Consider the following 25,377-nt stretch of genomic DNA (forward strand, 5'->3'; position numbering starts at 1 on the left):
CAAGCTCTTGATGAATGCTTTGCGGATTGGAATGTACATGTACGCATTATGGCAATCATACGCAGTTGCCTATAAGGCAGTTTAACAAGGCTTCCTAGGCAGACACTACAGGCGTTATCATCTGTACGGATATCACAGAAGCACAGTGCGCCCATATGTCACCTCACCTCCCTTTGGTGCGTCTGTACCCCAGTTCTTCAGGTGGTCCGTGCACAGAATTTTCTAGCAATCAATGGGCTTCGCACGGCTTTGGTTGCCCGCAGCCTGATCATGCATTGCATATAGCCCTCTCCAGTTCATTCTGTTCTTGTGTACAGTAGCCAGCTTTAAAATACTCGTACAATCCTCACTCCACTTCTTCCTCGTTTTCCTAGAGTCCTATATCCAGTTCATATCTTCTGAATTCCTTGTGTCAGCTCAAAAGTCACCCTACATCGGCAATATTCGCCATGGCAGACGCTCTCAAGGCCGAGGGCAACAAGGCCTTCGCTGCGAAAGACTTTACCACTGCAGTGTAAGTACGCCCCCTCTCCTTGCTTGAGGTTTGCACTGACTTGGTCGACAGTGAGAAGTTCTCACAAGCCATTGAACTAGATCCTTCGAACCATGTCCTCTACTCCAATCGCTCCGGCGCATATGCGTCGCTTAAGGACTACCAACATGCCCTCGAAGATGCAAACAAGACAACAGAAATCAAGCCGGACTGGGCAAAAGGATGGGGACGCAAAGGTGCTGCTCTGCACGGTCTAGGTGATCTTGTCGGTGCAAAAGACTCCTTCGAAGAGGCCTTGAAGCTGGAACCTTCCAATGCTCAAGCCAAATCTGGCCTCGAAGCTGTCAACAGAGCCATTGAAGCCGAGGCTGAAGGAGACGGCGCCGGCTTAGGTGGCCTTGGTAACATGTTCAATGACCCTCAAATGATACAGAAACTGGCTAGCAATCCCAAAACGGCTCCTTACCTTGCAGACCCGCAGTTCATGAACAAGCTACAGCGCTTGGCCAAGAACCCTCAAGAGATGGGACAAGAGCTGGGTGATCCAAGATTCCTACAAGTCATGGGCGTCCTTCTAGGTGTGGACATGCAGATGGGAATGCCACCAGAGGGTGCACCGGCGGGATCCAACCAACCCACTGAAGCAGAAGAAGACGTCCCAATGCCCGATGCACGCCCACAGTCAAACCCTCCTCCACAGGCAAAGGAGCCCGAACCCGAGCCGGAGCCGGAGGACGAAGATGCCATTGCTGCAAAGAAAGCCAAAGAGGAGGCCGAGGAAGAAAAGAAGCTTGGTACAGAGAACTACAAGAAGAGGCAGTTTGACGAGGCGATCTCGCATTACAGCAAAGCCTGGGATCTCCACAAGGACATCACCTACCTGACGAACCTTGGTGCTGCGAAATTTGAGAAGGGCGATTACCAGGGCTGCGTAGAGGCATGCACGACGGCTGTCGAAGAAGGCCGACAGATGCTTGCAGACTTCAAGCTGATTGCCAAAGCCTATGGTCGAATTGGCTCAGCTTATGAGAAGATGGGCGACCTGCCCAAGGCTCTCGAGAACTATCAGAAGTCCCTGACCGAGCACCGGACACCAGATATCCTCGCCAAATTCAAGGCCGCCGAGAAAGCACAAATCCAAGCCGAAAAGAGTTCCTACGTTGACCCCGACAAGGCTGAAGAGGCTCGTCTTCTAGGCGCCGAGAAGTTTAAGAATGCCGACTGGCCAGGAGCTGTGGAAGCATACACAGAGCTCACCAAGCGCGCTCCCGATGACCCACGAGGCTACAGCAACCGTGCCGCTGCTCTGATCAAGCTGCTAGCTTTCCCGACTGCCATTCAGGACTGCGACGAGGCTATCAGGCGAGACCCCAAGTTCATTAAGGCATACCTCCGGAAAGCTCAGGCTTTGTTCGGCATGAAAGAGTACAACAGGTGTCTCGATGTGTGCACCGAGGCGATGGAACACGATGAAGGCGGCAAGAATACCCGCGAGATTGAGGCGCAGCAGCAGAAGGCCCTCGAAGCAATGTACGCTGCTCGTGCCGGCGAGACGGAGGAGGAGACCAGTGCGAGAATCCAGCGCGATCCGGAAATCAGTAAGTCACCATATATGTGCCTCTTGATGATGACCCTGCTAACGTGTTTGTGCAGTGCAAATCCTCTCAGATCCAGTCATGCAATCAATTCTGCAACAAGCCAAGGGCGACCCCATGGCCTTGAACGAGCACATGAAGAACCCTGGCGTCCGAGGCAAGATCCAGAAGCTCATTGCTTCCGGTGTGATCCGTGTTGGAAGGTAGATGTATGGAGCAATACTCTGTCGCTTTCCACCGGACGACTTGTTATTTGAGGCCAGGACGCGTTGAACAGTCTAAATGGCATTTTCTTGCGGCCATGGGATATCTACTTCGGGACCAACTAAAGCTTGAGGTGTAGGTGCAAGTCTTCATCTCCTTATCTTACTCGCTGGTTGCGCCCCTTAGCATGCCATGTCGGTTTGTGGAGGAAGCAAATAGGTTGGCTGGTCATTGTTCTCGTAGGAGTGATTGATAGCATTTAGCGAAGGCTCTCCAGTGCTGTTCCCAATACTCAAAATCGATAGTAATGCTCACACAGAATCATCGCTCTCGTTAGCTTTGATGCAGTGCGTTCGAAATACCTCACCTGGCGGTAAGACGGGACGCCCTCATAAAGGGAGACACATAGTATGTACCTTAGATGAGCTGTGCAACATCTGTAGCCCACCCAGTGAGCCAATGAAGCGAGCAAGAGCATCTCTCCTTGATGCTGTGTGTTAGGATGGAGGAAAGGCTTTTTTTGACTGCCGTCTTTCCTCCTTCAACCCATCATGGGAACCTGCTCAGTCTTGTGCCAACAAATGTGGCTGCACACCCAATTGACTGCCCGCAGAGTCCAGACTTTCAGTTCCTGGCTCGAGCCTGGAGCCCCGGCCTCTACCAGGTCCGTGATAGGCGTGTTTCGGCTGACGTGAAGGATGGAGGGGCGCCCAGGAAGTATGGGAAAAGCGATCCTCAGGCAACCAAGAATTCCATATGCATGTGAACATAAAATGTCGCCGTCGAATTCCTCCTGACCAACGCAATACCCTCTACCCTTGTGAGCCAAGGTCTTTGTCAGGATCTAGCCTGCATGGGAACTCACCGACAATATTGGCATGCCATGTCATGCTCTTTCTACTACTGGTCTCCCTTAACTCTTCAGCGGACATCATCTGAGGCATCTGGGCGGACCATCTGACAGCCGGTCAACACCCTCGTCCTTCGACAATCACTGTTGTGCTGTTTCTGACTGCTCTATATTCTTCCTTCTTTTCCGCCAACCTGGGTGCTGGCATCTGTGGCCGGTCTACTGATTATTGCCCAACATGGCGACGGCTACGGTCACCGAGTTCATCACCCAAACTGTCAATGCGACGAGTGCGACGAGTACCAGCACCAACAGAGCAACACCTCAAGGGGGTATCTTTGAGCACGTCAATCCGACGGTTTACGATCCCAAAAACCCCATTATCCTGTTCATCATCCAGGCCGCTATTGTTATCATCCTCACCCGGATCATTCACTTTCCGCTGGCTTACCTTCGCCAGCCCCGAGTCATCGCGGAAGTCCTCACTGGAATCATATTGGGTCCTTCAATCATGGGCAGAATACCTGGCTTCACCCAGCACATCTTTCCCACCTCTTCAATGCCTGCATTCTCCCTGGCAGCAAACTTGGGCTTGGTTCTGTTCCTGTTCCTCGTCGGACTGGAGGTCGACCTGCGCTTTCTTGCCAGCAACTGGCGAATCGCCTTGGGCGTCGGAGCTGCCGGCATGGCTCTTCCTTTTGGCCTCGGCTGTGGGATTGCATATGGCTTGTACCACGAGTTTCGAGACGATCCTAGCCTTGCTCGTATCAGCTTTGGTGTCTATATGCTTTTCATCGGTGTGGCTATGGCAATTACCGTAAGAAATTGTACTCTCTCCAGCCTTGTCTTTACTAACACCCCCAGGCCTTTCCCGTCCTTTGCCGTATCTTGACCTCACTGAAATTACTCAGCACTCCTGTTGGGGTTATCGTCCTCTCGGCTGGTGTAGGCAACGACGTAGTCGGCTGGATCCTCCTCGCTCTATGCGTCGCTCTTGTCAATTCTGGCGCTGGTCTCACCGCGCTCTGGATCCTCTTGGTGGGGGTCGGCTATTCTCTGTTCATCGTCTTTGCCGTCAGACCGTGCTTCATGTATATGCTGAGAAGGACTGGCAGTCTCGCTAATGGCCCGACACAGACTGTGGTTGCGGTGACCGTCCTACTCGTCTTGGCTTCATCGTTCTTCACCGGTATCATCGGCATCCATCCTATCTTTGGCGCTTTCATGATCGGTCTCATGGCTCCTCACGAAGGAGGCTTCGCGGTCAAATTGACTGAAAAACTGGAAGATCTCGTCAGTGTTCTCTTCCTACCTCTGTACTTCGCCCTATCTGGACTAAGCACCAACTTGGGCCTTCTCAACACCGGGATAACATGGGCCTACGTCGTTGGAGTATGTGCCGTCGCGTGGTTTGGAAAGATCATTGGCGGCACTCTGGCATCGCGATTAAGCGGGCTAGTCTGGCGGGAATCATTCACGATCGGCTGTCTCATGTCATGCAAGGGCTTGGTAGAATTGATCGTGCTGAACATTGGATTGCAAGCGAAGATCCTCAGTCAACGTACATTCACCATCTTCGTCGTCATGGCGCTGCTTACCACCTTCGCTACGACGCCGTTGACAGTCTGGCTGTATCCACCATGGTACCAGCGCAAACTTGAGCTCTGGAAACAAGGCAAGATAGACTGGGACGGTAACCCAATTCCCCATGACGACGATGCGGACGAGGACCACGAAGCCGAGATCCTCAGCCAAACGGACGTCGCAAGACGAGTCCTAGTGTATCTCCGGCTCGATGGTCTCCCCAGCCTGTTCACCATGGTGTCCATGTTCGCACACCAGCATGACGAGCTATGCATACAACATCGCAGACCCACAACGAACGATAACCAGCCGCAGCAGACCATCATGAACGACGGGGAAGCCTTGGCCTCGGTCGCTACGATGCGCCGACCGTCGCAGATCCACGCTTTGCGCCTGATGGAGTTGACAGAGAGAGACTCCAGCGTGATGCGCGTTTCCGAGATCGAAGAATTTGCTGGTCGCGATCCTGTCATCAAAGCATTCGGGACGTTTGGCCAGTCCCGGGCGCTCGCCGTGGCTGGACAAATCGCCGTTGTGCCCGAGCATTCGTTCGCTGGCACTCTGATGTCGCGCGCCCGAGAGCTCAGGTCCGACCTCGTGTTGATTCCTTGGTCGGAGACGGGTACCATGTCCGAATACCCAGGTCTCTTCGACACGAAGCCCGGCGACCCGCTGGCCAATCGTGCTTTTGCAAGCCTGACGAGTGAACTGTTCGACAAGGCCCAAGAGACCTGTCACGTTGGTGTCGTGCTCGATAAGACCGTGCTGTGCAGACCTGACCCGGCTCATTTTGAGTCAACGTCGCCAACCGCCGAGCGGCCGACTCGCCAGCTGAGTCGCACGATGACGGGGATCAGCATGATTGATCAGGCCAACTCAACAGTTCACTTCAACCAGGTGCATGGCGACACAGGCCGGTATAGACTGCTTGTTGTGTACGAAGGCATGGGTCAGGATGATCTGTTCGCAGTTCGCTTCGGGCTGCAGCTCGCAAAGAACACGATGGTTGATTTGAAGGTACTTGTCGTGCCAACTGCTCACGGTAATGGCGACGAGTTTGAGATATCCAGGAAAGGCGGAAACAAGACCAAACAGAATGTGGGTGATGAATTTGAGATGCTGCGCTCGAGCGTTCCCGATGTCACCGCCGACAGAGTAAGCTTCGTCGATCTTGCTGCCGGCATTTCAAGCCTCGACGCCGTCACGACAGCCATCGCCGAGCCCAGTGCCGCCGAGACGGTCGTTCTTCTAGGTCGAAATGCAAACGCGCGGACGCCCATGCTGGCTGCGGCATCGAGTAGCCGTGAGGAGTCGCGCGCCTTGGGATCACTGGCCACGAGCTTGGTCAACGTCATCAGCGAAAGGACGTTGAGCGCTGGGCTGCTGGTCATGCAGGCGAAGCGAGATGTCGAGGATTCCGCAGCTGTTGGGGTTGCGGGAGGAAAAGCAGTGCAGCAGCTGACGAGGAAGGCTAGTACGATGAGCGATGACTAGGCGTCATGCAACGTCATGTCTTGCTTGTGGTATATGTTGACCCAAAGCCGCAAACGCAGGAAAATTAAGACTATTCTCACGTGTCAATGGTCCGATGCGGAGCTTGAGCATGCTATTCATCATCATTCTTACGTGGCTGGTCATAATTGAAGAGGAGCAACAAGCACTTGATCTGCGTTGTGCTTGATCCCAACGGAAAATCCTATGGCATGCGGGATGATCGCGGTGTCCTCGACAACAACGTTGCCAATATTCCACGGTGTGGCTCCGGCGTGCGAAGCCAGGGCACGTATTAGATCTTCTGGACATTACCTCTTACACTTTTACACATCACTACCGAGCATCAGCCACGGGTCTTACTGCTAAGCGTTCACGTATAGCTCCTTGCATCGGAAAAATACTGTGCATTCAGAAGCATCCTCACAGGAGGGTCGTTCTATCCAATTGAGTGGATAAAGAAGAAGCAAACAGAGAAAGGAAGCGTCGTTCTTGGGTAACCTTCAATTGCCATTGCGGTAGATATTATCCAGCATCTGTTTCGATGGAAACCTCCTATGCCTCGCTAACGCGAATCCGGCTCCAAGCAGAACAAGCAATCCGTCCAACGGATGAACAATCAATGTCTGAAAAGACAGTACTATTATGACACGCAATGTCACAAGTATATATAATAAATAGGCTGCACAATTAGCAAATCGCCTAGACCGATCATCTACGTGTACAAATCCGTCAACAATACATCTACCTTGTCGATTGGTTGGTAGAATGGTGTACAGAATATCGCTCAATGCGTTCGACAAAGTAAAATATGGAATGGAGTGGCGACAACTCCAACTTGGGGGGTTGATCCTCAGCGATTGCGCTTTGACTTATGTGCCAAAGGACTGGCGGTCGGATACACCGTCAACGGCCGCAGGGGAGTGGCACCCTGCCGCAAAGGTGTTTGTACGCAAAAGAGGCACATATAGACCTGGGGGATGCGTCGACTGTCGACGCCTACGCAGGAAGTGTGAAGCCATTTCGAGCATGAGTCGCTGTGAAATGTCATGTTAGAGAATCTGAGACTTGTATGGGTGGCAATAACAAGGGCTGAGATACACTGGTTGGACTTACCATTGGACCATCGGCACGGAGCCGTCGAGCATGGAAGAATTGCAAACGCATCTTGTGCTCATATTGCTGGCAAGGCTGTCCCTATCAGTGCTTGGTGTGGCTAATTCCGGATCAGTGATGGTAGTGGGCGAGGCACCGTACGTAGCGTATTGACTTTGCTGCAACGGTGGCGAAGAATGCAGCTGCAACACGTTATAATGATGTCCCTGTGCCGAAGTCGACCGTGATCGATCTTCGATAATGGCTCTGAGCGCATGTTGCGCATTCCCACGAGGTTGGTCTTCCATCACAATGTCCATCTCTTGGGTGCTCGTGAGCGGTCGCTTTCGCCGGGCACGTTGGCCGTCAGAGCTCCTGGTGTTGGAAGCGGAGCTATGCCATGACGACTGCTTGGCTGAATTTACCGAGGCCACAGTAGAGTGAGAGCTCGTTTTGGTGTGACCATATGGTCGATGGCCTTGTCCTAACAAGTCTGCAGTATCCGAAAAAGCAAAGGAATTGCTTTGGCTGTGAAGTATTTGGAAATCAGTGTCGTCAAAAGATTCAGCTTCACTGCCAGATATTCCGTCCATGTCCGCATCGTAAGGGTGACCAGTGACTATGGTTTTAGCAACGCCATTTTCATCGATCGCCAACGACAGCGAGGCACGCGTGGAATTTCGACTAGCAGTAAGCGTGCGAGATATGGGATCGGCGACTTGTTTTAGAGGAGACGAACGACCTGGAAGATGCTGTCTGCTCGCGTCCAATTGTGCTGGAGGATTCTGCTTTGCGTTGGCGACAGATGTTTGGACTTTTAGTGTTCGGTCCCCTCGCACCCCTGTATGCGTAAGACTCCTCTTCAGGCCAGGTCTGCTCTCCTTCCTAGGAGAGACTGGACGTCTCAAAGCCTCCATCACGGATCTTGTGATGGATGGTTGTTTTATGTCGCTCCTTCGCATTCGTTTCGTTTCTTGCTCCCGCCGAGATTCTTCAAGCTGATGTGCATATGCCGGCCTCTCGGGGACAGGATTGTGTATAAATCGATTGGGCATCTGGTCGGCAGCACCAAATCTTCGGGCTGGCGAACTCAGAAACATACTTGGATTCTCGGCTTGTGGCGGTAGGATTCGAGGGGACGTCGTAAATGGGGCTGGGAAGACTGATGCGTCGAGGTGAGAATAACTTGATGATCGTTGAAGCATTGGCAGGTCGTAAGATTGTTCTTCTGGCATCTGAAAAGGTCCCTGGGGTGTGAAACTTGGTACGACTGTGGTCGAAGACGCAAACGACGTGCTCATGCTCACCGGACTGAACTGTAAATGGTCCTGGTATTGCTGAGGGAGGCCTGGATCGTCGAAGGTCATACTCGACGGATCCCAGAATAACCTCTGGTTAGGATACGCAGGCGCCGTAGCTGGGCCAGTGAACTGATGTGCGTACATGTCAGGCGAGAGTTGAAGACTCGGAAAGAGACGCGGAGACTGCTGGATAAGCCTGCTTGGTGTTTCTGGCGGACCCATGACGGGTCGGTGATGTGAAGCCATATGCGTGGCGACCCAGAGGTGGTGACAGGAGAGTCCAACCTCAGAACACGCAGGCACTCGAATCGCCACACGAGCCTCCCTTAAGATACTTTCCCCTCGTTCCAAGGGCCAAGCTCACGGAGCCGTAGGTCGATATATTTCAACGCAGACAGTTGATACATGGGAGATCTGGCTGGGTCGGATGTAATATTGTTCAGCCCTTCACTTTCACTGGAGCATGGAATGTCGACCAGTACAGTCTTCACAATATTCTCCTTGCTGTTGTATGCCACCTCTTCTTTTTGTTTTGATTTGAGCTCGAGGAGATCGGTTGTTCGTGGTACATGGGAAAGGAAATTCGTCTCGTCGTCGGGTGTTGGACCGCACCCGGTATCATACAGCACTTCGCCTGAACCGACGATTTCTAGACGTCGTCAGCATAGTTCCATCGGTAGACATAGCAACACAATAATTTTTGCGTCGGGGGACCTTTACGACTGTTGAAGCAGGATCCACTGTACCTGTCCCACTAGAGAAGTGACAGCATCCAGATTCCACAAATGCACGCTCCCACCAGCGACTCGATGCTCCCAGAAAGGGTGTTGACAGGAGTCAAGGCCGAACTCGGTTCAGCTGGATGCTTCAGCATGTGTCTATTAGCAGGGTCAATCGCCGACTGACCTGTGCCTAGGGTCTGGTATGGACGAGGCCTGTTCTCTTCGGGGTGGAATGCCACAGCCAGAAAACAATGCTGGAAAGGGACGGCTACCTGATAACAAAAAGAGGGATGATTGTTTCTTCACAAACTCCTAAACTGCGGTTCTCCCTTGTACATGTGCAAGTCATTTCTCAGCTTCAGCTTGCCGGAGACCACGATTGGCCAGGCACAGTCTAGGACGGAGTCTATGAGTGGCAGAGTGGTTAAGTGGTCGCATGGGGAGCCTGAGTTTCTGGCATGCACCTAGCATGGGATGCGAGACCAGGACCGGGAGGGTACAAAGTAGGTTTCGATAGAACGACGGACCAACACATAGGCAGGGCAATCCACGTTGTGGATGTTATTTTACGAGAAAAATGGCGGCATCCTGCCGGCCTCAGCAGATGGATTGTCGTTCATTGGCACGCGAGATGCAGAAAAAGGCAGGCGAACAAGCAGTCAGGGTGGAGTTGGAAAGAGACTCCCGAGGCATCAGCATGAGCTACTATGGTACGGCTGCCAGGTACAGGCTCAACATGATGGCCCCTTCTTTTCTGTGCCTGGCACGGAATGGCCATGGATGGAGTGTCAAAGTCAGAGACGAAGACATCCTCCACCTTCATCATGCATCTCTTTAACCTCGTATCGTTGCTGGCCACAATTTCGTGCTTGCTGGGCTCGCTAAAATCTCCCCAACTTTTTCTATTTTTCCGTCGCTGTGGCTTCGTCCCTAATTTCCACGTTGTGGGGGTTCGTCGCCGCCGATCTCAGGACACCCAGGGTATGATGGGGCTATCGATATGCCTGGAGCTCACTAATAATGTCCATCTTCAAAAGGACCTGGAAATGGCATCCGACAGGATTGGAGTCTTTCGTGTAGTTGCTGTAGGGTATTAGCATTCAGCATGAATAACTGAAGAAGAAGATGAGAGACATGAGGACCCTTTCTCGGAGGCCCTTCGTTGATAAACTTAGGTACCTAGGTAGTCGTACACAGACGTTTCCTGGTCCCGGAACGACGGCAAAGATGTCTTGAGAGTTTGGCCTTTATCTTGTCGTCGCACATGTGCATGTGAGATTAGCGATTTCAGCTCCACCATGATACCGCCATCATGCCGCTCACGGCTTTTCTCAGCACCGTCGTGGCTTGACCGGCCAGGGACTGGAGGACGGCCTTGGTCACCTCCGGATTGTGACATACGACTCCCCACATTTTGATCGATAGCAGGGACAAGTGGCCAGCTTTCTCCTCTTTCAAGGAGGCCTTCATTTGGACGTATCTCATGTCGCCGAGTTCGCGAGCACGTCTTACTGAAGTCAGATGTCACCAGCAATAAGGATAGGCGATGGCAGCCTTTTATTTACGTACATACGCCGTCTTGGGGACTTCTCTTGAGCCAGGGACCTGAGAAAGGGCTCCACAGGAGAACTGCTGAGCTCTTACGGAGCACCTCCCTCGGCTCTGCCATTCGGATCACCTTGTAGACAATGTAGTGGAGCTGTACATGACCGAGCCGCCTTTTGCCGTGTGCTGCAGGACGAGAAGCAGTTACCTGACCCCAGTCCGGTGGTGTGAGAGCCTCCAAAAGATCAAGAAACAAGCACTGGATTGGAACGGCTGGTCGACAGCAGTCTACTGAAGGACGTGCATCTGTAAGGGGGCACGTGTGGCTTCATTTCTCTCTCTACTGCAGGGATGATTGTTGGATCACCAAGGTCTACTGTCGTGACTGTATATTGCACCATGGTCACGGCTTCAGCCCACTATGTCATGGATTGGAACTTGCATGCCCCTGACATATATGAACCTGCAGGCCAGCACTAGGTCTTGTCCGCTAATCTCCATACTATCAGCTCATGGTCTCACTCTTCACCTGTGCCTTCACCATCTTCCTCTATGGGTTCCACAATCAGATTTGCTCCCCTTCCTATCCTTTCTCCTATTGAACCTCCGTTATGCAACTCAAACACCGCTCTGGGCATAGGCGACACTAATCGAAAGCCATACTCATGGACGTAATTTGCCGGCTCGTCGACACTTTTGTCAGACCCTTCCTCGCCTTCTCTGCTCTTTACAATGTCGTGGCAGTCAACAAAAGCATAAAGCTCGTCAAGGTCCGCTTCTGCCCGGAACTTGCGGATCACTCTTTCACCTGATGGCATGCGGATGCTGACTCTGATAGAGTCCTTTACCTCTGCTCCAGGCTCGGCCGCCAGCGTTTGTGCACGCCACTGCTTCCACTGTGTGACCTTTTGTTTTCTCTCCTCGGCAAGGCGTGCTTGTTCTTGAGCCTCACGCTCTGCTCGTTCTGCTGCTTCCTGCTCTTCTCGTCTTCGTCGTGCTCGTTCCCGGTCTTGTGCCAGGGATCGCTCATAAGCAGAATCCTGCTCTTCCCGGAGGTTGCGGGAGGCTTCCTGTTCCGCCCTCTGAGCCCGAGTAGCGCCCAGTTGCGCTTGGTGCGCGGTCAACGCTGTCCCAAGTTTCGCCACGAGCTCGGATGCCGGCATCGGACCGGCTGCTCGCATGATCACGCTCATGGCCGAAGATCCAGACTCTGTGGTCTGGCAGATCAATGCGACAAACGGGAATTTGGTACATTGTATACTAGCAGATACCTGGTATGCCTCCGAGTCACGAACGTTTCCGCCCCAAAGTATCAGCTCATCTTTGTGAGAATCCAGGAAGGACTTGATCTGGTTTGAGAGTAATGTTTCTTGCACCCACGCGTGGTTCTCGTCGTGACTCGGTGAAAGTAGCACAAGAAGTAGAAACTTCAGATCCTTCTTCGCATTGTCAAGTGTCAAATTGAATCCTGCCTCTTGGAAAGGCAATGTGTTTTCCCCGTACTCTTCACTAAATTCCCGAATAAACCGTCTCGCATTTTCTGCTGGAGGTAGTGCTCGTCGGATAGGTCTCGACTGCTGGTATAGTAGACGATTGAATAGGCGCGAGAGGAAAGTAGGAACAAGGAATCCCAATGGCGAGAATACTGTGGTGAACACTCGGTATATGATGTTGACCGGAGTAAAGATAAGTGAGAACAAGAAGGATGGCCGGTACTGTGTTTCCGCTGCAGCGCTGGTGTCGACTCTTTCAACGACGTCTTCGAGATTTTGCCGTGTTGTAGAGGGCCGAGTTGAAGAGAGTAAGGACTCATATTGTAGGTTTGCGGTTTCTCGAACGGAGGTTGCAGGCAGCGCAGAACGAGCTTCGGCTACTGGGTCTATTGCAGGCTCGCCATCGAAAAATCGTGCAATGGCGATTTGTACGTTCCACTCGCATCTTTGCAACAAGGGTATGGCAGCTATCGGGTCTTGATCGGTCACTGCAGTATACGTCTGTAGTGCCTCTTGCTGCGCAGGATTCAGCTGCGAGATATCGGGAGTCGACATTTCGAGGTAGACTGGAATAGGACGTCGGGGGGATTCATGAGGTGGAGGCTGTGTCCTTGGTCGTCATGTCGACAAATGCAAGAGACTCGCTAGGTACTTGTATCTTCGAAGGAAAGAAAATGAACAACAAGAGCGAGTGCTGCCTCCACAAATGCACCGATCCACTGGCGACGTCAGTTTCGGCTGGCTTGGTACAGGTGGACGCGACCGACACGCGGGAAAACCGAAGCGGATGAGACTGCGCCATTCAATCCGCTTGGGTCCCCGTTCGTATCCTCATCTGCGAGTGTCCCGCCAATCTTTATATCACCCCCGACTGCACTGCACCTTTCCACCTTCTCGTTGACCTGACCTGCGATGCATTGATCTGTCCGCGGCGCCAGTAGCGCTCGAGTCCTGTCCACGATTCAATTGTCGGCATTGCTGCCATATTCTTCTATTGTATTCTCCTTTTGGATATCCATCAACCAGCATATGCATACCTTCGCTTTTCACCATTTCGTAATATCTAACACCACCTCGAGTCCGTCGTCCCTAGAGTCCGCTACCCATAAGAAACCCATAAGATGCGTTGGTCTACGACCGAACCTACGGCCCTGATTGGAAGCTAATGGCGTCTGATGCCATGTACGAGACCTATCAGTGAACAATTATGGCTGCAACTCTCAAGAACAATGTCGATGATACAAAGCAGGCTGCTTTGTCTCCTCGACTAAAGGGTCGAGGTATGTTACCGCTCAGTTGCTTGCTCCTGGATCTCGATCCATGCTGCTCTTAGTACGCTATTCAAGAGAGGGGACCGGTGCTGACACAGGACATGTGGTAGAAAATGCGAAGGATACCCTCTGTCGCAATGTCACCATTTACGGAAAATGCCGCTATGAGGACAAAGGTAAGATATGACAAGACAACCGTCGAGGACGGGACTCTCTGCTGACCTGGTCCAGGATGCGCTTTTAGTCACAGTATAGAGAAGCCAGTCTCCGATAGTGGACATAATGACAGGTACCGCTCAACGCTCCCTGTTCACACCACTTCCTAACCGTCGGGATCAGCCAGTCAAGAAAGACGTTAAATGTCGAATCGCCGAGCTTCACTCCGTCCTTCTTGTCGCCGAACGGTGCCAATGCAGCTGGTAAGAAAGGCGCTGGAATATCACCGAAGGCGGCGAGCGCTGCTCCCTTCATGCCAAAAGCCATCATTTCTCGTGAGACAACTTCCAGCTCTACAACTGCGAGGAATGTTTATGCTTACGAGAAACACCCAGGGTCGTCGAATGCTACACCTCTGCGTCAAGACGCGAGTACCCCGGATTGGGCGGTGGCTAATGTTCAAGAATTTGTACCTCGAGGCGCTGACGATCAGCATCTTGTAAGTATCAGTTTTCGGCCTCATCCTGTCCGTTCTGGCATAAAGCCAATCTTCCCGATATACTGGCACTGACTCGCCCTGTAGACAAATGAAAATGAGATTCCTGTCGCCCATACTTTCCAAACGTTTCAAGCCAGCCATCCACCAAATCCGTACCTCGACCATAGCATCAATGGCACCGCCTTCTATCCCAGTGCTGCTGGCTTCCAGCAGCCAGTGAGTTGATATCTATCCAAATGAACCACGATTCCACTGACAGATCAAGGTCCAATATCATCAATACGCCCCAATCGGGCCCTTCAATGCAAACCTCGCACCATATCAGCGTACTGTCCACGATCTGTTCATACCGAACGACCTCCGCGAGGAAATTCAAAAGAAATCTGCCGCTACGCTTCAGACCTTACCAAGTACGTAAACAGTGGCAGCGGAGCTTTGAGCTCAGCTGACGCTACATAGATTCACAATTACCAAGCCACATCGAGAATTATCATTCTTTGGTGCCGCTAGACACCAATCACAAGAGTTCTACGATCTTCGGGGGTTACACATCCTGGGTCTACAAGGCTCAATCAAGCGCCAACGGGCATTTCTTTGCCCTGAGGAGGATTGAAGGTAATTGATGATGCCTAGGGGGACAGAAGACAGCTGACATGGCCTAGGTTTTCGCCTGACTAATGAATTAGCCGTCCGTGCCGGTCAGGCCTGGAAGAACTTGGATAGCCCCAACGTTGTACGGATCGTCGATGTTTTTACGAACCGTGGTTTTGGTGACAGCTCTCTTTTCTTCGCAACGGACTATCATCCGCTATCAAAAACACTACTGGAACATCACCATATAGGGCCGAACTGGACGCGACCCACACGAAACACCAAAGACCAGGTCATGGAACCCATACTTTGGACTTATGTCGTTCAGATTGCCGCCGCGTTGAAGACGATTCACGGCAGCGGCCTGGCGGCTCGCATTTTAGATCCAAGCAAGGTTCTGGTCACTGGCAAGAATCGAATCAGGCTCAGTGGCTGCGGCATTCTCGACGTTGTCCAATTTGACAGTGGCGTTGTGCCTCTTGCACAGCTACAGCGGCAAGACCTGGTGAATTTTGCACTTTTGATCCTCTCCATTGGCTCCGGTACCGCAGATGCGGGTGCGAATTTTGCCCGCAGCATGGACATGTTTAAACGCTTCTATAAACCGGAATTGCAGACTGCCGTTGTATGGTTGTATTCAGCAGTTCAGAACCAGGAGAAAACCATTGACCAATTTGTCACCATGATCTCTAACCAGATGGTGACGGCATTCGATGCAGCGCTCCACAACGACGATGCGCTGTACTCGGAACTGAGCCGTGAGGTCGAGAACGCACGACTTGTGCGCCTCATGGCCAAATTGAACTTTATCAACGAGCGGCCTGAGTTCGAACATGACCGCGCTTGGTCCGAGAATGGCGAACGGTATTTCTTGAAGCTTTTCCGAGATTATGTCTTCCACCAGGTTGATGGACAGAATCGACCGGTGATTGATCTTGGACATGTTTTGACGTGCCTGAACAAAGTGGATGCAGGCACCGAAGAAAAGGTCACGCTAATCAGTCGCGATGAGCAGAGTTGTTTTGTCGTCACTTACCGGGAGTTGAAGAAGGGCATTGAATCAGCATTCCAAGAATTGATGAAGAGAGGTGGGCCAATGCGCTAGATTCGTGAGAATGGACGTTCGATGCGCTGGAACGATAACGCGGACGTGATGAGGATGACGAGGCATGGCAGCAGAAGATCTGATGTTTGGTAGTTCAGCCGACTTAACCAAAATCCCTAACGTTTAAGTGACTGGCTGTTCCTGGTGAGAGGAAGCCAGAATCTAAACATGTTGAATATAGAGAGCAGAGACGGAAGAGCAAAAAAATCATAATCTCCATTGCACTCGGTTTCCAAGCTTCTGATTCTATCACAGGACGGTGCTGCATCCGAGACGTACTGTCTAAAGGGCCCGGATGCCTTGCCATTCGGCGCGGCCGCGGATTCGATTCCTGTCATCAGAATGCTGAAAGACCCACGGAGCTTCTTCTAGAGATTTTCTCGGAGTTCTCCCATCTTCATAGCGTGGCGAGGCGAGGCGAGGCGAGGATCGTTGTGAATGGGTTTCATTCCTCTGTTGGCTGTTGAAAAGGATTTTCGATTTCTTCGCTCCCATCCGTAGGTGAAACCATGACGAGCAATGTGCCACGGGCTACTATCAAGCCCAGAGATCGAGTAGTCTCGTTACCTTCATCATCTGGACATACAGGTCAGTCAGGTTGAACCAGTGTTCAAGGGCAGCCACTTGCCTCTCATAGTCTCTTTGACGTCGTCCAAGACAAGATTCATCAACTGGTCGTAGCCTTTGAGGGTGCCGACAACTTTTCGCTCAATCAGAAAACTTGGGAATTGCCAATGAAGGGGGAATAACGTACTCTCTCTTCCTCCGTTGAACTTGACGTTGATCTGTTTGTCGATATACTTTGTCAAATCGAGGATGTTTTCCTTCTTGGGCTTTTCGTGAGGCTGATTGGTCTGTTGAGATGCAGCACCACCTCCTCTTCCTCCGCCCCTACCACCACGACCTCCACCGCCTCCTCGGCCGCCGCCTCCACGGAAATGGCCTCTTTCGGACATGGCGGTTGTAGAGATGCTGATCTGGTGATGGGGCTGGGATATGATGTTTGACGAGCGCCCACCAAGTTTTTGATGCGGATCTCGGGAAACCTTCCGAAGTCCGGAGAAGTCAGTAGGACGGAATATGAATGTTTGTGAGGGTTTGTCTTTGTCGGCCCAGTGGCGTTAGTCTGTGTGCGCGGCCTAAGTTAGAAGCGTTTTGTGTGGGAGGGATTCTGCCTGGTGACCTACTGAAAGTGCCGAACAAGCGAAAAGGCCAGTGGACTGGATGTGGATGGGTTGAAAGTTGACTGGTTCGTGGTGCTTCCAACGATTTTCCGCCGGGACACAAATGTTGCCTTCGGGCTAGTGAAGCTTTTCATTGGGCGGAGCGGGCGCCCTGGACACTCCACCATTTCGGCCACCATCCTGTTCTTTCTTTACCAAGTGCTAGGGTAGGTGCCAACGGCAGCATGACTGACAGTGAAGGGCGTGCGTCGAGGAGCCAGAGGAACAAGAGCTTAGACGGAGGACAGCGTCTGCTCCTATCGCTACGAGCCACTGCTAATGCAGACAATCCGTCGCCTTCGCTGCAAGTCTACTGTATCAAGAGTCCTTCCGCCAAATGTAACTCGACCACCATCCTCCGTACCTACCTACGAAAAGGAACAAGTGCAGGAATACTAAATACTACTCGTAGTATTACTCGTAGTAGTAAGGTACTCGTAGGGTGACGGGATGTTCTGATCTTCGATCGGTTGCAGCAAACGCGGCTTACAGTCGCGATCCCGCGTCCCGCGCAACTGTTCGTTCGTTGACTGTTCCGAGCCTACGAGTCGGCGGTGTTTTAGGTGCCTGCTATTGTCCTCCGCACGCCCCAAAATTGCACAAGTTCTCCCTCCTTCCATGCCTATGATTAGCTGGAGGCTCAGCGAGCTATACCAAGACGGCATCATACGGCCACGCCCCCAGGTGTCAGTTCGGCCATCTCACTGCCGCACCTTGGAACCTCAACCCTCAAGCCCGCACCTTCGTCTCGCCCTCCCATTTCTCTCCCCTTCTTACCTTTGATCAGGTACCGTACCTTAATGCTTCAAATGCTCCTTCCACTGGGCGCTTCACCATCGTCGAGTCACCTGTCGTAATTTCCGCCCTCTTGAGCTGCCGCCTCCTTTGCCTGTTCCTGTTCCGCCTCCCGAGCAGCTTGCCTGTCTCGGCACAGCGCAACCCGCCTGCAACATCTACCCGAGCTCCTGTTGCTTTGTCTCCTCGACCCAACCTCACTGAGCACACCTCGTATCCTACTTCCGCTCCAGGCGCTGCAGCTTCGACATAGTTCTGCCCATCGAGAGGTCCAACTATACGAAGCTGATCCAGCAACCCCTCCCTCGACGCTCTCCTCCGCCCGCCTCTACGAAAAAGAGTTTCGCGCCTTACCTAAGCACCACCGCAGCCCGAGGGCAGCACAGCGCCTCGGGCCACTCCTCTCGCACCCCCTTCATGTCGACAGTATGGAACAATCTCCTGCGATGACCTCGGAGCAATCTTCCTCCCTCAAGCGACCTCGTTCACCAACCGAACAGCATCCTCACCCCGCATCCAAGATACCGCGAACTGCGACGAATCACCTGCAGATCAATTACCTTGCCCGGCAACATAAAGAGACCATACCTCTCGTGACTGTCAACGACAAGCTCCCGGAAATAGCGCGCCTGTTGAATGAATATGATGGAGTCATACTACGCCACGAGAGCATGGCAGGCAATCTTGGAGCTTGTCCACTCGGTCCAATATTGCTGAAGAGGTTCGAGAGGCTCTTCGAAGGCCCACCGAAAGTGCTCAAATCTCATGGCAAAGACGCTAGTATCAGTTGGTTGGATGTCGTGGAATTCGCCCAGAACAGTCCCAAGCAGTTCAACTTGGAAAGAATGCGCAACGGCGTAAGAGTCTGTCAGTTTTACACCAAGCAATGTCGGGTTGAGATCTCAGAGGAAGACTATGTGCTTATTGCAAGTGGAATGCCACAGAAACTCATACCACCGCAACCCATTCTGGAGGATGAAGAGAAGGAGCTGGGAGTCATGGACCTCTTAGATCGGAACCTCGGCCAGGTCATTCAACTTGCAGATCAAGGTATGCCGTCTGCTCTTACATCTGATATCTATCGCTAACCAGTGTGCAGTGTCTGGCCGAGCTCGCCAATTGATCCATAAAATGAAGAATCGTCGTACTGCCATCTTGAGCAGACGCGAGCAAGAGGCAGAGGCTGCGAAAAGGAATACTGTCAGATCAGATGGCTCACCCATGTCCACGCTTGACACGAATGGAATCAACAATGCTCAGCCGGTTAGAAGCATTGAAGTGTCCCAGTCCCCTCCAGTGGGATTCACCGCCGTCAATCTAAGGCAAAGTGTTGGTGGAGAAGGGCATCAGCGTCTGCCATTGCCCAGCGAGGCACTGAGAAATCAGCCGGATGAGGTATACTCGTCAAATGTCACCATCATCAACGGCAAGTCGATCAAGGATGCTTCACCTTCTGTGCGAGCCGAGATGATGAAGAAATTCCTGACCCCGAGCGAGCGAGAAGCTGGAATGCCTGAGGACACCTTTCGGCGATCTTCGATGGGTACTGCCAGAACCGATGCTGTGCGAGAATCGCCGGCGGAAAAGGCTCGTTCGGGCTCGGTGGAATTAGCTGGTACCAACGCTAGCAAGCAAAATCAACCTACGGTGGCTATTCCCAGCACTCCGGCCTCTTTGATGCCTCACTCGAAACCGTCGACTCTGGATCGAGATGATGGCGGTCCCTTTAAGGCGGAAATGGTACGACGAATGGACAACATGTGGAAAGGAGATCGAGTGATTCCGCCATGCGACCGATGCCGACGGCTTCATATGGACTGCTTGAAAAACCTTACCGCTTGCATGGGTTGTACAAAAAAGCATGCAAAGTGCTCATGGAAGGAAGTCCGGGCAGATGAATTACAGCTGAATGCGCCGGGAACTGAAGCGATGTCCGAGACAGCCCCCACGATATCCGCTCCGGAGAATCTGCCACCCTTATCTGCTGGCTCGACGATTGAAGTCAATCCTCCGTCAGAGGCTGCAATACGATCCGCGAGCATTGCTCGGGCCTCGTTAGATCTGACCGAGGGTCAACTGGACACCCCTACCAAAGAAGCGACTGCTCAAGTGGCCGAGTCGAGAAGAAGTGAACCCACACTAAGCGGCAGTTCGCCAGCACGGTTCGATGTACGACCTCCTCCGCTCACTCAACAGCTGCAAGATGCTTCAAAGTACCGGTCAGCAGAGTCGAGATCATTTAGCGGAATGCTCTCTCCACGTGAGAAAGAACGAGCAAAGGACGATGAGGACGACGAGGGCGATCGATTGCAAGCACTTGCAGCACGGGTCTATCGGACAGCTTCACAGAGCGGTCATCGACCTTGAAGCGAAACTTATGTGTTACTCTTTCCACGAGGATTTGCTGCAGTTGAGCTTGGATGTGCCACCAGGATTGTGGGGTAGATGCGAACAATAGACTGACTGATGTTATTTGGGAACAGCGATGGCTTGCATCAGTGACGGATGGAGCATCAGATCTGAGAAAAGCACTGAACAGCTGCAGTTGGGGCTTAGTTCGTTGTCTGGGCGGTTGTATTGATACTTCTGCATATGCAAGTACTAGTACTCGTACCGGGTGTAAGTACCTTTCTCGTAGCTGGCGGAATAGATTCCATTTAAGACGTCCAATGTACGAAGCCTGGTTTGTCATCTGCCGTGCCATTAATACCTAGGTGGTGATCTCACTCCCCTCCGTCCCTCTTTTTTTCTGCATGTGCCCCTCTATCCTCGCCCTCCTCTCCACAATCCCAGAAGAAGCACAGAAAGTGGGAGTGCGATTGCCGATGCGCTTCGGATAGACCCCCTGATCACCCAACCTGTGACTGCGCAATCGATCTCTGCAGCTATCGTGTGCTCGGTCAGGAGACATCCATGATGATCAGCTGTTCAAGCCTCTAGAACAAAGGCCCAGTCGAAAGTCCGCTCGAAGTCCCCATTATTGCCGGGGATCTTTACTGTTCCTTGCATTGGACGCACTGTTCTCCATCGGATAAGTCCATTCCCAGGACAGGCCAGGACTAATACTTGGGTGACACTTGCTTCGTAGAGACCCCACGAAGTTGGGGATTTCCCATCTTTAATCTGTGAAAGATTGTCTAGAACCTTACTCCGTAGTTTGCTATTTCTTTGCTGTTTGGCTCTGCTTCTCGCTGGGAAATCCTTTTGTGACTTTGTGCTTGCTTGAAGTGTTTGTGATTTTTGAGGTGCATGACAGAAAGAGTGACCAGTCGAGTCGACATAATCGATCCAAGATGGACCCGACCCAAGTCAAAATCCCACCCTTGATGGACCTCACCATCGACAACATCACCGAGAACGTGATCCGGATCAACAGTAACAATCCGGACGCGCGGATGCAATATGTTCTGGAGAGGCTCGTCGTGCATTTACATGACTTTGCGCGCGAGACGAGATTGAGTACTGCGGAATGGATGGCGGGGATTCAGTTTCTTACGAAGACGGGCCAGATTTGTACGGATGTCAGGCAGGTATGTTCTCTCTTCTTGGTTTCCCTGTTCGCGCACGGTTCGAGGGGACTTTGTAAAGGATTGGGAAAAGAGGGCGACTTGCAGCTGCTAACCGAGAAATGTATGTTTGCGAACAGGAGTTCATCCTCCTCTCCGACATCTTCGGCCTGTCTCTCCTGGTGGATAGCATCGACCACCCCAAACCCGCGAAGTCGACCGAAGGAACCGTGCTGGGCCCCTTCCACACGCACGAAGCCGAACACATGGCGAACGGCGAGTTGATGTCCCACGACGCGAATGGCGAGCCTCTGCTCGTGCTGTGCCACGTGAAAGATGTCGAGGGGAAACCGATACAGGGGGTCAAGATCGACATCTGGGAGACGGACTCTTCGGGACATTATGATGTGCAGCACGCGGACAGGACGGGGCCGGACGGGCGCTGCGTCATGACCAGTGATGACCAGGGCGTGTTCTGGTTCAAGGCCATTGTCCCTGTGCCGTACCCGATTCCGCACGATGGACCTGTTGGGCAGTTGCTCAAGAAGTTGGGCCGGCACCCGATGAGGCCGGCGCACATGCATTTCATGTTCGAGAAGGAGGGGTTTGACCATTTGATTACGTGAGTACCTCCGGGCAGTTACTTCGTTCTTTGCAGCAGCGTCCTCTTTTTCCGCACCGCGCCGGGTTGTGCGATGAGAAGGCAACCATGGGATGGACGCGCGCGTGTGCATGTGTGCGTATGTTTGTGTGACACTGAGACTGACACATTCAAAAATCTAGGGCATTATATCTCAAGAACGACCCGTACGAGAACTCGGATGCCGTGTTTGGCGTCAAGAGTCCGCTTATCGTGGATCTGGGCAAAGTGGACAAGGCTACGGCAGAGAAGTACGGCGTGGAAGAAGGGACGGCGTTGATGACTTATGATTTCGTGCTGGTGTCGGAGAAGGAGAGCGCCGAGTTGAGAGCGGAGAATTCAAGGAAGGCCCTCGAGAAGTTGGGCCGGAGAGTAAAGCTGGTGCAGGGGCTGCCGGTGCCGGATCTTGATTGATTAAAGCAGGGGCATACGAAGGTTAAGTGAAGTGAAGTGAAGATGGGAGGGAGATTTCCTCGCGCTATATTGATAAAAGCCACGTCTCCTGCAAATTCCAAAATGGTGAAATGCCCTCTTCTATACAGGACAAGCGGTTGCTCTAGTCATCGCCATATATCTTTTGGATCCAAAGGACGATTGGAAACTGGGGTATAAATCGACCATGTCGCTGGACCAGTGAGAACGCCGTTCAAAATGCATAGAAGTTCATATCCGTATCAGGAGCATTTGCCAGCAGGTCATACTCAGTCCCCACCATGTTCCACAGCATATCGTCGTCGAGTTGCCAGTCGGACCTCGTCGTTCCGACTTGGGATGACAAGCCACCAAATGACGCGTCAAACGCGCTCGCGTGGCCGTTGATATGCTGTTGCTGTGCCGAGGTCACGAAATCCAAAGACCCAGACCCAGACCCAGACCTGTGGGCATGGCCATTCGCCACGGCAGCCAATGCAGCCAGCGAGTCTGGAAACTCCTGTCCGGCCAGCCGCTGTGCGGCAAACGAGGACCTGTCGTTGTTGGTAGGCTCGGGCTTTGCCCCGGTGGCGGCGGCGGAGGCGGAGGCGTTCCCGTTCCGCTGGAGAAGACGTTGAAAGCCGGTCGCCATCTTGTAAAGGATATGATTCCCACCGGCCTTGCACTCGCGCATGGTGGCGATGATGCCCTCGATGAGCGGTTTCGTGCGCATATGCGCGTCGGTGCTCACGCCAATCACGTCCCATATCGAGGACATCTTGATCAGGAAGACGACGGCGAACGCGATCATTGCGTGCAGGAACAGCGGCATGCCGACCAGGGCGCGACGCAGGTCCGGCTCGCCCAGCACGATTTCGAGGATCTGGTGTGCAGACTCGATGGCGTGGAAGGCCAGCGGCCGCAATCGGTGCGGGAGCGAACCGATCGAGTTCATCGACCGGCCTCGCAGGGCTAGCGAGTTGAGCAGCATACTGCAGAAATGGTAGTGCAGGTCCAGTCCGAGGACCGAGTACCCGCCGACGTATTCGTCCATGGGCAGGAGCGCGCGGAAGTGTTCGCGGTATCTGCCCAGGTCGTCGAGGAAGCGAGCGTGGATGATGAGGGTCTCGTCGTCGTCGCCAAGGGCGCGGCCGGCTTCGAGGCCAAAGGCGTCGTATGCGCGGCTTAAGATCCGGAACAAGGCGACTTGCGAGATGACTCGCCGGTCGGACATGGTGCATTCTTTTGTCTGGAGGAATAGATCCGTCTCGCGGATGGCTTGCATCTCGGTGGTCACCGGCGGTCGGCCATAGGCGATGCTGAAATGGTGGTCGAGCACGTACAGGAGGTACCAAAGTCGGGCGCGTTCGAGGGTTGCTTCGCGATTGTCTTCCGGGGCTGAGGGGGAGTGGAAGGCTTTGAAGAATGCTTGGTGTAGGTTGAGTTCGGTGGCCATCCTCACGCAGTGGCCGGATAGCTTCCAGGACAGGTCGGGGAGCCAGAAGGCCGCGATACATAGGGCGCGGATGTCTTCGAGTGTGTGCGAGCGGTCAAACATGCTTGACGCGATCAGCTCGCGGAGCTGGCGATGGCTGCGGTTGTAGATGTCCTCCATACCGGGAATGTGGAGAGAGGATACTGCCATGATGGACGTGAACAGCAAGGAAGATGATGAACGAATGCTGTGAAGTGTGCGCTCGGGAGATATCGCGGCGTTGAAGAGATACCGTGACAGCGAGGTTTTGAACCTGACAATAGTCAGATAAGTGCGTACTCAAACACTTTGAGGAAGCGTGAGCAAAGATGGCAGAACATACAAACTTAGCATCCTTTCGGCTTCGTCGACGGCAATGACACCTTGGGCGATAAGGTCAGATTCGATGTTCTTGCGCAACCGTCGTTCTGTTGGCGGGCCACCGGTGCGGGACCGCAATGCGCTGAGATGGGTCGCCTCGTAGAGTCCCTCCATCGGGGCGCTGGCGATATCGTTCTTGGAGTCTGGGTGTGGTGAGTTCTCACGCGAGTTTTCTCGCGTCGTCTTCGCGGTTCCGCTGGTCCCTGGCGGTATCGACCCAGGTCCAAACGAATCGAGCGAAGGCATGTCCAGTTTGGCCAGTATGGCGCGCACCGATCGATCAAGTCGGGCAATGGATGGATCCGTTTGTCTGGCCGATGGTCAGTTCAGTTAGGAGCCACTTTGAATGGCGAAGACGTCTAAAGCTCGGGGCACGTTTAGTGTCGTATACATACCCTTCATCCGCCATGCTCACGCGTAACCTCTTCACCATCTTGCACTCAAGTCCTAGTCTCTGGCATCGCTGGCACCCAAAGCCATCTCCGCTCTCAGGGCCTCCGCATTTGACCTTGAGTTTCCTGCATGTCATGCATGCTCGGCCTTTCCGGGTCACTTGCCGCGGAGTGTCAGAGCTTGGTTTTTCGCCGGTAGATTTGGAGGACAACACTGGTGACGGGCCATTTGTATCCTGCGGCTGTTGTCCGTTGGCCTCGACATCCTGATAATATGGACTTGCATTGTTGGATTGTTGCATTCTCGAAGATGGTATTGAGGTGGGCGGTTGGAAGAGGGAGAATAGAGGATGGAGGATTTAATGATGGACCTCACGGGCCGAAAACCCGGGGAATTGAATTTTAGAAGAATCCCCGGTCTGTGGCTTGATTGGCTGATCAACGACCCCCGCCTCACGCATAGCAGATGGTCCGGATTATTCCAGGTGAGTACTTACCTAGGTTAGTACTATAACTTGATGGAATGTCTCAAAGGTGGCAGAAAGAGGTGTTGCAGTATT

General features: G+C 52.9%; 9 protein-coding genes across 11 annotated transcripts; 5 read left to right on the forward strand and 4 right to left on the reverse strand.

Annotated features, from left to right (window-relative positions):
• Window positions 1–280: 280 nt before the first annotated feature.
• On the forward strand, window positions 281–2,748 carry PV05_07066 (uncharacterized protein). Its single transcript, XM_013459854.1, has 3 exons — window positions 281–514; window positions 566–2,091; window positions 2,147–2,748. Exons 1-3 carry the CDS (start codon window positions 450–452, stop codon window positions 2,293–2,295), a joined length of 1,740 nt encoding a protein of 579 aa, XP_013315308.1. The 5' UTR covers window positions 281–449; the 3' UTR covers window positions 2,296–2,748.
• Window positions 2,749–3,082: 334 nt separating this feature from the next.
• On the forward strand, window positions 3,083–6,930 carry PV05_07067 (uncharacterized protein). The gene is made up of 2 exons (XM_013459855.1): window positions 3,083–3,959; window positions 4,007–6,930. Exons 1-2 carry the CDS (start codon window positions 3,381–3,383, stop codon window positions 6,218–6,220), a joined length of 2,793 nt encoding a protein of 930 aa, XP_013315309.1. The 5' UTR covers window positions 3,083–3,380; the 3' UTR covers window positions 6,221–6,930.
• On the reverse strand, window positions 6,714–9,745 carry PV05_07068. Of its 3 annotated transcripts, XM_013459857.1 has the most exons (4): window positions 9,520–9,745; window positions 9,334–9,471; window positions 7,334–9,262; window positions 6,714–7,254 (listed from the first exon to the last, which is right to left on the reverse strand). In XM_013459857.1, the coding sequence occupies exons 3-4, from the start codon at window positions 8,857–8,859 to the stop codon at window positions 7,071–7,073; spliced, it is 1,710 nt and encodes a 569-aa protein (XP_013315311.1). In that variant the 5' UTR covers window positions 8,860–9,262; window positions 9,334–9,471; window positions 9,520–9,745; the 3' UTR covers window positions 6,714–7,070. The 3 variants fall into 3 exon arrangements, with proteins under 3 accessions (XP_013315311.1, XP_013315312.1, XP_013315310.1); XM_013459858.1 differs by having other exon boundaries at window positions 9,334–9,745; XM_013459856.1 differs by lacking the exons at window positions 9,334–9,471; window positions 9,520–9,745 and having other exon boundaries at window positions 7,334–9,293.
• A 1,505-nt stretch (window positions 9,746–11,250) lies between these two features.
• On the reverse strand, window positions 11,251–13,030 carry PV05_07069 (uncharacterized protein). Its single transcript, XM_013459859.1, has one exon. The coding sequence runs from the start codon at window positions 12,926–12,928 to the stop codon at window positions 11,399–11,401; it is 1,530 nt and encodes a 509-aa protein (XP_013315313.1). The 5' UTR covers window positions 12,929–13,030; the 3' UTR covers window positions 11,251–11,398.
• Window positions 13,031–13,195: 165 nt separating this feature from the next.
• Window positions 13,196–16,223, forward strand: PV05_07070 (uncharacterized protein). The gene is made up of 9 exons (XM_013459860.1): window positions 13,196–13,653; window positions 13,755–13,820; window positions 13,876–13,933; window positions 13,984–14,135; window positions 14,196–14,299; window positions 14,384–14,515; window positions 14,565–14,709; window positions 14,759–14,914; window positions 14,962–16,223. The coding sequence occupies exons 1-9, from the start codon at window positions 13,581–13,583 to the stop codon at window positions 15,993–15,995; spliced, it is 1,920 nt and encodes a 639-aa protein (XP_013315314.1). The 5' UTR covers window positions 13,196–13,580; the 3' UTR covers window positions 15,996–16,223.
• On the reverse strand, window positions 16,098–17,171 carry PV05_07071 (uncharacterized protein). Its single transcript, XM_013459861.1, has 3 exons — window positions 16,750–17,171; window positions 16,624–16,695; window positions 16,098–16,571 (listed from the first exon to the last, which is right to left on the reverse strand). The coding sequence occupies exons 1-3, from the start codon at window positions 16,949–16,951 to the stop codon at window positions 16,441–16,443; spliced, it is 405 nt and encodes a 134-aa protein (XP_013315315.1). The 5' UTR covers window positions 16,952–17,171; the 3' UTR covers window positions 16,098–16,440.
• Window positions 17,172–17,907: 736 nt separating this feature from the next.
• On the forward strand, window positions 17,908–20,680 carry PV05_07072 (uncharacterized protein). Its single transcript, XM_013459862.1, has 2 exons — window positions 17,908–19,063; window positions 19,113–20,680. Exons 1-2 carry the CDS (start codon window positions 18,442–18,444, stop codon window positions 20,378–20,380), a joined length of 1,890 nt encoding a protein of 629 aa, XP_013315316.1. The 5' UTR covers window positions 17,908–18,441; the 3' UTR covers window positions 20,381–20,680.
• A 461-nt stretch (window positions 20,681–21,141) lies between these two features.
• Window positions 21,142–22,766, forward strand: PV05_07073 (uncharacterized protein). Its single transcript, XM_013459863.1, has 3 exons — window positions 21,142–21,543; window positions 21,660–22,141; window positions 22,303–22,766. Exons 1-3 carry the CDS (start codon window positions 21,307–21,309, stop codon window positions 22,571–22,573), a joined length of 990 nt encoding a protein of 329 aa, XP_013315317.1. The 5' UTR covers window positions 21,142–21,306; the 3' UTR covers window positions 22,574–22,766.
• PV05_07074 (uncharacterized protein) lies at window positions 22,584–25,180 on the reverse strand. The gene is made up of 3 exons (XM_013459864.1): window positions 24,821–25,180; window positions 24,388–24,735; window positions 22,584–24,318 (listed from the first exon to the last, which is right to left on the reverse strand). The coding sequence occupies exons 1-3, from the start codon at window positions 25,117–25,119 to the stop codon at window positions 22,806–22,808; spliced, it is 2,160 nt and encodes a 719-aa protein (XP_013315318.1). The 5' UTR covers window positions 25,120–25,180; the 3' UTR covers window positions 22,584–22,805.
• Between the last annotated feature and the right edge of the window lie 197 nt (window positions 25,181–25,377).

This window comes from Exophiala xenobiotica, assembly GCF_000835505.1.
Source record: "Exophiala xenobiotica strain CBS 118157 unplaced genomic scaffold supercont1.4, whole genome shotgun sequence".
Classification (NCBI taxonomy): Eukaryota; Fungi; Ascomycota; class Eurotiomycetes; order Chaetothyriales; family Herpotrichiellaceae; genus Exophiala; species Exophiala xenobiotica.